This window comes from Medicago truncatula, chromosome 2, assembly GCF_003473485.1.
Source record: "Medicago truncatula cultivar Jemalong A17 chromosome 2, MtrunA17r5.0-ANR, whole genome shotgun sequence".
NCBI lineage: Eukaryota > Viridiplantae > Streptophyta > Magnoliopsida > Fabales > Fabaceae > Medicago > Medicago truncatula.
This window is the reverse complement of record NC_053043.1, coordinates 18,705,074-18,715,851: the sequence shown is the minus strand read 5'-3', so window position 1 is coordinate 18,715,851 and position 10,778 is coordinate 18,705,074. Positions and strand designations below refer to the sequence as shown.

Below are 10,778 nucleotides of genomic sequence, written 5' to 3'. Positions count from 1 at the left end.
ATAATTTCTCTATAATTTGCTTGACATGATTAAGCAAACGCTACACATATAATAGGACAAAATATTATTAAATTTTTTTGAATGACCATTGCTTAGAGACTGAATTGTTGATGTTTTTCCCAGTTTATATGCCATCTCTTTTGTAAAGGAAGTTTTGTGGTTGATATGGGTTACTCGCAATTAGTGGAACGTTTACCTCGTTTATCTTATGCAATAGAACAAAAGCTTTGAAAAAGTTGTGGAAATAAGGTGTACCATCAAATAAATTCCGCCAAATAATGAAAAATAATGAATTCCAAGTTTGAAAATTGTTTCTTATGAGATTGCAAGTTGTTAATGAATTCCGCCAAATAATGAATTATTAAGGAGAAAATAATTTTTTGTCAGATTTTAATTAACTCGCGGCTAAAATCCGGATTATCAGGGTTCTTTCCCCTAGATATATTGAAAGACTAACAAAAAAAAACATTTTTTTTGCCCCAAATACAAGTTGTCTAAAATACTATTAAAATAGTCTTTGGTCTCAATACCATAAAAGTTTTGTTATATCCTCCCTTATATTGTTCTTATTGGGAAAAACACAAGTCTCACATCGGATAGACAAGACTCTTAAGAAGAGTATATAAAGAGGAGGTAATTCTCACCTTACGAACCGGTTTTTAAGGATGAGTTAGGCCTCCAATTTCAACATAGTATCAGAGCCTCTCCAAGATCCATTGGGCCACATGCTATCAGGTTTCCGTTATCGGGCAACCCACCATTTATGTCTACGAACCAAGCCCAATAGTGCTAGTCGTGTGGGTGTGTGTTTAGAGTCTCACATCAGATAGGTGATGGCCTGACAATGTGTTTATTAGTGGGGACAATCATCACCTCAAAAGCCGGTTTTGTAAGGATGAATTAGGCATAAAATTTTAACAGTTCTATCTTATATTATTTTGTCAAATACTTATCTTCTAGGAGATGAAATTCGCCCTAACTAAAAACACTTTTACTTGGTATTAATCATAATCATGCGGTGTTAAAAGTTAAAACACTTGTCATTCATGATAATATTGGAAAGGAGACATTCTATGTGTAAAACATAAATGAATAGTATTTGGTTACGCATATAAAAAAGTTTTTTCTTAAAATACTAAATCATTTTATCATCATTTTTATTATTAAAAAAAATCTTTTAATATAATAGTATTCATTTATTTTTGTGACCATATATTTCTTAGTTGGAAAGAATTGGAAGCAGCACGATATGGGTATAAGAAAGAAGAAGATCATACGAGGCCAAAGTTGGCGTTGGCTGTTCCTTACTAACCGAACAGTCAAAAGTCTGCTAAATCTCACTCCTACCTCCATTCCATTGGGCCATACCAAATCCCACTAACCGGATAAACTATGCTTTTATTTTATAAAAATCATTTGCTGAATATTTGCGTTTTTTTTTTTTCTTCCAATAATATAATGGTTCGAAATTCACCAAATACTTAAGAATTGGTTTAAATCTGTCTTATTTACTGTAATGTCTCTGCCAACTGTCTTATTTGCAAGAATAGAATAAAGGCTCACATAAACAGACTCAAAACTCTAGATGATTTATTCTTTAAATGACGGTCTGAATACTTCTCTAGGTCTTCCAGTCTTGTTTAAATATTGAAGCAATACGGGTCATTAATCTTGTTGGGCTTCAGAACAATCCGGTAATCCATTTCACGTACAACAGAATCAGAAAAGGAAACTCCTAATATGCAGGCACATTATTAGGAACATCCTGATCACCTCCAAACTTTCCTAAGTGGAAAACACAATCTTAGGAAATCACAAACTGATCTGATCCTGTGCTAAGAACACGCAGCTTGACCAACAAGAATAAAGACGTGGATTCCTTAAGTAAAATAGTGTGTGCGTAAAACAAGGTAGGGTGCAGGTCAATTGAACTATGCCAGGATGTTGGCACATCGTGTTCAACATCTCACATGAATATTTGTTTTAGGCAAAAGTGAAGCCAATATACAAATATCCAACAGTTTATTTAATATTGGATTATTAATAAATAAACATGAACAACTACTTGCGTAAAAAAAAAAAAAAAAAAGAACAACTCTAGACTTAGAGAGCATCATAATTGAATACTCAATGATACTTTATTTAGTTTTTCATAAAAATATAACATGGTCGACTATAGAGATATTATTTGCACAATGATGGGACTCTTGACATTGTGGGTACCATCTGACCAAACAAGGGAGGAGGAAAACAAAGTTTGATTTGATTTTTCTCCAGCAACAACACTGACAGCAAAGGATTGTTCCTCGTTTAACGATTTGAAGGATAGTACTTCTGGTTCCCCACTTATCTTGATTTCTGGATTACGATGGATGAGAGTTGCCTTGTAGGTTGAGTTGGGAAAGCCAACATTTGTAACTGTTCTACGAACCTTCGCATGGAAATGCTTAAGTATTGGAACCACAATAGTAGGATAATTTATATCTTTCACCAATAATCTTTCAGAAGTTCCATGACAACTTGAATTATCTCCACTAATTTGTTTAATTTTTTCAGCACTGTAACCATAATTACAGAGCATTTGCACATAATCTTGCTTAGTAATGTCATAAACAAGTACAGGGTGAATGGCTTGTTTTGGATTGATATTTCCTGATCCATAAGCAAACTCACCTGCCATATCATCATAAGTACGTTTCACTGGTGTAGCAGTTGTCATGATAGCAGATTTGATAGCTGCAGGTGACCAATCTGGATGAAATGATTTCACATATCCAGCAACTCCAGCAGCATCAGGGCAAGACATAGAGGTTCTAGATAATATGTTGTAGTTAACCTTTCTTTTGTCACTCGGATCCATTGAGGGTGACACTAAAGGTGAATATGCAGCCAAGATTTCTACTCCAGGGGCACTTATATCTGGTTTCATAATTTCTTGAACCAAAGGATTTGGGCCACGAGAATAGAAAATGGCTATTCTTGGAGCACTGGTGTCATGGAAGATTTCACTCTTTAAAATTTCAGCTACAGGTAATTAATGGAATTTTTGTAATATTGAACATGAACAAAGTCTTTTGATTCCAACCTAAGTGTAGGGTTCTTAGTGACAAATGAAGCATCGAAATCAGATTGTGATGCATAAAGGATTACACCAATTGCACCACTTGTATAAGTTAACATTTCACCGATTGGAGATCCACACAAAACAAGCTTACCATTCACCATCTTTTTGTCCATGCAATCACACTTTTCAGGGGATGCATTTCCTCCAGCTGGGCAAGCTTGAGCATTATGCACATCTATTGGAAATTTTGTGCCATTTGAAGGTATGGTATTAATTGACTTCCCAATAAATGTTTGTCCATTTCCAAGAATGATCTTATCAATGAATTTTCGATCTATGGTAGTTGCGGCAACAGTAAATAACCAAGGTGATGCACTACAAACACTACTTGAGATAGGGCTAGCATTTCTTGCAGACTGCACTGTGAGTATTCCCTTCTCCATGGCATGAAAAGAACCAATGGCGATAGAATCACTCAAAAAATCAGTGACATTAGGGGCATCAAGAGAGATAGTGATGACGTCAACTCCACCTGCTATGGATGTTGTGTGGATTCCATGACCAGATTTGTCTCTTGCACTCACATCTCCAACACCGTAAAATCGTGCTCCGAAGATCTTCTTGTTGCAACTAAAATTACCACCACCAACACAAACTCCCCTCCACTTTTTTGGAATCGAACCAAGACCTGATCAATTATAAAAATAAAAATAAAAAAAATCAAATTAACAAGATCATCATATATAGTAGGTTACTACATTATTATTAAATCTACACATAAGAGGAAATTAATTAAATCTACGCATAAGAGGAAATTAATTAAAAATAATAATAAAATTTTTATTGAAATTAATTAATTATCTATCATTTTAAGCAAGTTAAGTATTTCAAAGATATGAAAATCATTTAGAAAAAATATGTATGACAATTATAACATATAATATTGGGATTGTTATAAAAAATATATATATATTTTATACCTTTATAATTGAAACTTTCAGATTCTAGCCATATTCTGGTATCCATGACTACAATCACCAAACTACTGTCAATAGTTTGATCTCTTTTGAATGACTGAGGAAGTCCCAAACCTTGTGGTTTGAAGGTGAAACTCTTGGCTTGGAAAAACTGAGACCACACCTCTCATGCGAACAAGTTATTCCCTTTATTAATCGTTGAGTACGGCAGCAAAACCATTGAAACTTCTCTTGTAACTTCGAACCAAGAGATTTTCTATGTCACTACCATCCATGACATGTTGCAACAAGCTGAGATGATGAGATCTTGGGGAATATGAGGCTTCCTTTGGAAGTGAACCCATGTACACAATGTGAAGTTTACTGCTTTCATCTCCAGTTTTAGTGGCATCACACACCAAGCGAATTAGTGATGTCAAATATAAAGAAACAAGGAATGATAAAACAACATTATGCTTGGCCATTGTTTGTGTTTTTAAAATGATGAATACATAACTCAAACCCAAACGATGTATTTATATACACCAGAAAGTTATGTGATGTGAAAGCTTTTCAGTTAATAAAAAAGTAGTTTAATAAGTACACCCTCTGATCACTATTATAAGTAAAATTTTACTTTATTTGTTCGGTGAATATTTTATTCATGTGGGGAACAATGTAGACTAGATGAATCAGTTCTTCTATGAACCAAAAAAGGTAATCTTTTGCTTACAATAATGACCAGAGTTTTATATGATAGGTAATTTAGAAAAGTTACTCCCTCAATTCCATAACAAGTGACCAATTTGTTAAAATATTTTGTCTAAAAAGAAATAACCCTTTAAATTTTCAATGCATTATTTTTTATTTTTCAAGAAGGTTTTGAGTGCATGATTAATTACATTTTTCCTAATTGTGCCCTCTAATTAATATTATTTTCATAACACTCAAATAAACATCGTCCATTTCTCACTTATGATAATAATAATAATGACTAGATAAATAATTTATTAGGTTATAATTTAGTAATAATATCATTATCTATCTTTCAAGATAAACTTTTTATTAATTTTTATTAAATATTCAAATAGATAACACATTATGCCAGGGAGAGATTTATTTTTAAGAGAAATGTTATCATCACTCTCTTTTCAATACTCACTCAAACACTCATTATTTTTAAGCATTAAATTTGTATGAGTCTTATACTTAATGTGGGATCCATTTTTAAAGTGTTGGACTCGTATTAGTAACTTGTCATCTACGCCCCCTGTAGAAACTATAACAAAAAACATCGTCCTTTTCCCGTTTCTCGTTGTTGCATGACACTACCTTTATTCTGTTCCAGTGGTGCAATTTCAACCTTTTGTGGTAGGAGGTTGGTTTTTGAAGCAACGTTTAACCTTTTCTCTCTTCTCATCATGGCAACAGGCCACTTTTATTTCTTTCAAGAACTTGTTCCCTTTTCTTGTTATGTTTATCCGTGTTTCTGTTTTTTTTTTTTTTAATTTTCTTTTTCCTCGTATTCGTCCTTTTCTATAGGGGCGGTGGTTTTTTTCGAGGCACTTTTAACCCTTTCCTTTTTCTGAGCATGACATCACTCTAGCTTTATTCTTTTCTACATTTTATCCCTCTTCTTGTCACTCTACCTTCATCCATATTTAGTTTTCCTTATTCATTTATCTTTCCCCACTCTTGAACTTTTCATTGAGGAACACTAACTTTTAGAACCACTGAAAATTTTACAGGTCTCTAGAGAGATTTGAACTATGTACCGTGGAACTAAAAGGATAAGATCTAACCACTAAGTTATCAACTAAAGAATTTTTTTTTTTTATCATAAAATGATAAGAAATGATAATATTAATTAGTATAAGATTAAATAAAAAATATTTATATACACAATAAAAAGTTAACACTGTGTTTGGAAGGAAAGAGTTAGGGATGAGAGAAGTATGAGAGAGAGAGAGAGAGATTGCAACGAAAAAAGCAATTTCTCGTGTTTGGCACTGCGGTGAGATGCTCAAGAGAGATAAAATATATGTGGTCCCTACCACTTTTTGCTTTCTTCTCACATGAGCGAAGAAAGAAGAGAGAAACATATATTTTTCTTCACTTTTCATATATACCCTTATCCTTAGGTACTGTTTCTTCACTACACTGATGGTTGAAGTTCATTGGAGATATGAGCACAAATCTGTCATATTGTGGTTTTTTAAGTTAAGATATATTTTTACTGGCTTGTGCCCAAATTAAAAACAAAAATGTTTTAAAAAAAAATTAAAATTAAGTAAATTGTTTAATTGATAGTGAAAAACCAAATGCTTTTTTAATTTTTTATAGATATCAATATTGAGCTAATATAAAAATAATAGTATTTTTAGTGGAAATAATAGTTAGTTAATAGATTAAATTAAATTGGATAATAAATTAATTTAATCTTTACAAAAAAAAAATTAATTAATCATAAATTATATGTTGATTTTATTGAAGGATATTTTTGTCTTTTAAAAAAATAGTAGCATCTCTTTCTCTCCCCTTTCTCTCTTCATTCTCTTACACCAAACAACCCATCAAATCTACTCTATTTCTCATCTATTTCTCTCTTCCCATACTCTCTCACCTATCTCTCTCTTCTCACTTTCTTCCAACAACCAAAACACCCTAAGGGATCAAAAATCTTTACGATTTATACAAAAAACAAATAATATTTAAATTATTTTTTATATGTTCTCTTTCCCCATATTCAACCTTTTCTGTAGGGAGCGGTATTTTTTAGAGCCACTTTCAACATTTTCCTTTATCTCAGCATGACATCACTCTACCTTTATTCCTTTCTACTTTTTTCCCCTCTTCTCGTCACGCTACCTTCATCCGTGTTTAATTTTTGTTATTCATTTATCTTTCTCCACTCTTAAACTATTCAATGTGAAACACTAATTTTAGAACCACCAAAATATTTACAGGTCGGTAAAGAGATTTGAATTATGTACCATGAAATTACAAGCCTAAGATCTAACCACTAAGCTAGCAACTCAAGAATTTTTTATATCATAAAATCATAAGAAATGATAATATTAATCTATATATAAGTTTTTAAAGATAAAACTAGATTAAAATAAAATAAAAAATAAAAAAATTATATACACACAAAAAATTTAAGGAAACAAAAATCTTTACGATTGATACAAAGAATAGTAATAATTAAATTAGAAACATTACACTCTTCCATTCAATCATATATAACCCATTTGTTAAGGTATTGTATGGTCATTTTTTTATTTATTAAGGGGTCTATGTTGAATTATGCATCATGCTTAAGATGGTTTTAGACCTATAGGATAGGTTAATAATATATATTTTTTAAAAACTCTAAAATGGTTCTTAGAACCACTAAATTATAACTAATTTTCATTATAAATAATATCCAATTAAATCAAGATAAATTAGTTCCACATGAATTATTTTATCATCATCGCCTCAACATTCAATTATGTTTTAAATTATCTTTATTTAATATTGAATTATTAATAAATAAACATCAACAACTACTTGCGTAAAAAAAAAAAAGAACAACAATAGACTTAGAGAGCATCATAATTGAATACTCAATGATACTTTATTTATTTTTTGATAAAAATATAACATGGTCGCTATAGAGATATTATTTGCACAATGATGGGACTCTTGACATTGTGGGTACCATCTGACCAAACAAGTGAGGAGGAAAACAAAGTTTGATTTGATTTTTCTCCAGCAACAACACTAACAGCAAAGGATTATTCCTCATTTAAAGATTTGAAGGATAATACTTCTGGTTCCACACTTATCTTGATTTCTGGATTACGATGGATGAGAGTTGCCTTGTAGGTTGAGTTGGGAAAGCCAACATTTGTAACTGTTCTATGAACCTTGGCATGGAAATGCTTAAGTATTGGAATCACAATAGCAGGATAATTTATATCTTTCACCACTGATCTTTCAGAAGTTCCATGGCAACTTGAATTATCTCCACTAATTTGTTTAATTTTTCAGAACTATAACCGTAATTACAAAGCATTTGCATATAATCTTGCTTAGTAATGTCATAAACAAGTCCAGGGTGAATGGCTTGTTTTGGATTGATATTCCCTGATCCATAAGCAAACTCACCTACAAAATCATCATAAGTACCTTTCACTGGTGTAGCAGTTGTCATGATAGCAGATTTGATAGCTGTAGGTGACCAATCTAGATGAAATGATTTCACATATCCAACAACTCCAGCAACATGAGGGCAAGACGTAGAGGTTCCAGATAATATGTTGTACTTAACCATTCTATTGTGACTCGGATCCGTTGAGGGTGACACTAAAGGTGAATATGCAGCCAAGATTTCTACTCCAGGGGCACTTATATCTGGTTTCATAATTTCTTGAACCAAAGGATTTGAGCCACGAGAAGAGAAAATGGCTATTCTTGGAGCACTGGTGTCATGGAAGATCTCACTCTTTAAAATTTCAGCTACAGGGTAATTAGTGGAATTTTTGTAATATTGAACATGAACAAAGTCTTTTGATTCCAACTTAAGTGTAGGGTTCTTAGTGACAAATGAAGCATCGAAATCAGATTGTGATAAGGATTACACCAATTGCACCACTTGTAGAAGTTAACATTTCACCGATTGGAGATCCACACAAAACAAGCTTACCATTCACCATCTTCTTGTCCATGCAATCACACTTTTCAGGGGATGTTTTTCCTCCAGCTGGGCAAGCTTGAGCATTATGCACAACTATTGGAAATTTTGTGCCATTTGAAGGTTTGGTATTAATTGACTTCCCAATAAAAGTTTGTCCATTTCCAAGAATGATCTAATCAATGAATTTTCGATCTATGGTAGTTGCGGCAACAGTAAATAACCAAGGTGATACACTACAAACACTACTTGAGATAGGGCCAGCATTTCCTGCAGACTGCACTGTGAGTATTCCCTTCTCCATGGCATGAAAAGAACCGATGGCGATAGAATCACTCAAAAAATCAATGGCATTAGGGGCATCAAGAGAGATAGTGATGACGTCAACTCCATCGGCAATGGCATCATCAAATGCAGCTAATACAACATCATTAGTGCATGCACCAAAAACATTGCAAATTTTGTATGCATCAATCCTTGAAGATGGGATTCCACCTCTTGCAATTCCATTTGCGAGACCATAAAAGCTTACATCATTCACCTCTCGTCCACCTGCTATGGATGCTGTGTGGGTTCCATGACCAGATTTGTCTCTTGCACTCACATCTCCAACACCGTAAAATCGTGCTCCGATGATCTTCTTGTTGCAACTAAAATTACCACCACCAGCACAAACTCCCTTCCACTTTTTTGGAATCGAACCAAGACCTGATCAATTATAAAAAAAAAAAAATCAAATTAACAAGATCATCATATATAATAGGTTACTACAATTTTCTAACCATATTGCACTTTCTTCTTACGATATAAATAATAATATTGCTAAATATCTTAAGATACTCATGATAACCAACATTATTATTAAATCTACACATAAGAGGAAATTAATTAAAAATAATAATAAAAATTTATTGAAATTAATTAATTATCTATCATTTTAAGCAAGTTAAGTATTTCATAGATATGAAAATCATTTAGAAAAAATATGTATGACAATTACAACATATAATATTGGGATTGTTATCAAGAATATATATATATATATATATATATATATATATATATATATATATTTTTTTTTTTTCTATACCTTTATCATTGAAACTTTCAGATTCTGGCCATATTCCGGTATCCATGACTCCAATCACCAAACTACTCTCAATAGTTTGATCTCTTTTGAATGAGTGAGGAAGTCCAAGGAAGTCCCACGACCTTGTGGTTTGAAGGTGAAACTCATGGCTTGGAAAAACTGAAATCACACCTCTCATGCGAACAAGTTTTTCCCTTTGTTGATCGTTGAGTACGGCAGCAAAACCATTGAAACTTCTCTTGTAACTTTAAAGCAAGAGATTTTCTATGTCACTACCATCCATGACATGTTGCAACAAGCTGAGATGATGAGATCTTGGGGAATATGAGGCTTCCTTTGGAAGTGAATCCATGTACACAATGTGAAGTTTACTGCTTTCATCACCACTTTTAGTGGCATCACACACCAAGGGAATTAGTGATGTCTAAACTAAAGAAACAAGGAATGATAAAACAACATTATGCTTGGCCATTGTTTGTGTTTTTAAAATGATGAATACATAACTCAAACCCAAACGATGTATTTATATACACCAGAAAGCTATGTGATGTGAAAGCTTTTCAGTTAATAAAAAAGTAGTTTAATAAGTACACCCTCTGGTCACTATTATAAGTAAAAATTTACTTTATTTGTTCATTGAATATTTTATTCATGTGGTGAACAATGTAGACTAGATGAATCAGTTCTTCTATGAACCAAAAAAGGTAATCTTTTGCTTACAATAATGACCAGAGTTTTATATGATAGGTAATTTAGAAAAGTTACTCCCTCAATTCCATAACAAGTGACCAATTTGTTAAAATATTTTGTCTAAAAAGAAATAACCCTTTAAATTTTCAATGCATTATTTTTTATTTTTCAAGAAGATTTTGAGTGCATGATTAATTACATTTTTCCTAATTGTGCCCTCTAATTAATATTATTTTCATAACACTCAAATAAACATCGTCCATTTCTCACTTATGATAATAATAATAATGACTAGACAAA

General features: G+C 32.3%; 3 protein-coding genes across 3 annotated transcripts; all 3 read right to left on the bottom strand.

The window, feature by feature from the left end:
• Positions 1 to 2,173: 2,173 nt before the first annotated feature.
• LOC11439741 (subtilisin-like protease SBT4.8) lies at positions 2,174 to 4,505 on the bottom strand. The gene is made up of 4 exons (XM_024776986.1): positions 4,287 to 4,505; positions 4,045 to 4,192; positions 3,216 to 3,752; positions 2,174 to 3,024 (listed from the first exon to the last, which is right to left on the bottom strand). The coding sequence occupies exons 1-4, from the start codon at positions 4,503 to 4,505 to the stop codon at positions 2,174 to 2,176; spliced, it is 1,755 nt and encodes a 584-aa protein (XP_024632754.1).
• Positions 4,506 to 7,979: 3,474 nt separating this feature from the next.
• Positions 7,980 to 8,431, bottom strand: LOC112419033 (subtilisin-like protease SBT4.3). The gene has a single exon (XM_024775770.2). The coding sequence runs from the start codon at positions 8,426 to 8,428 to the stop codon at positions 7,988 to 7,990; it is 441 nt and encodes a 146-aa protein (XP_024631538.1). The 5' UTR covers positions 8,429 to 8,431; the 3' UTR covers positions 7,980 to 7,987.
• A 187-nt stretch (positions 8,432 to 8,618) lies between these two features.
• Positions 8,619 to 9,966, bottom strand: LOC11442885 (subtilisin-like protease SBT4.3). Its single transcript, XM_024776985.2, is given in 2 exon segments — positions 8,619 to 9,406; positions 9,789 to 9,966. Coding segments are annotated over 2 exon segments (960 nt in total). The 3' UTR covers positions 8,619 to 8,624.
• Positions 9,967 to 10,778: the final 812 nt, after the last annotated feature.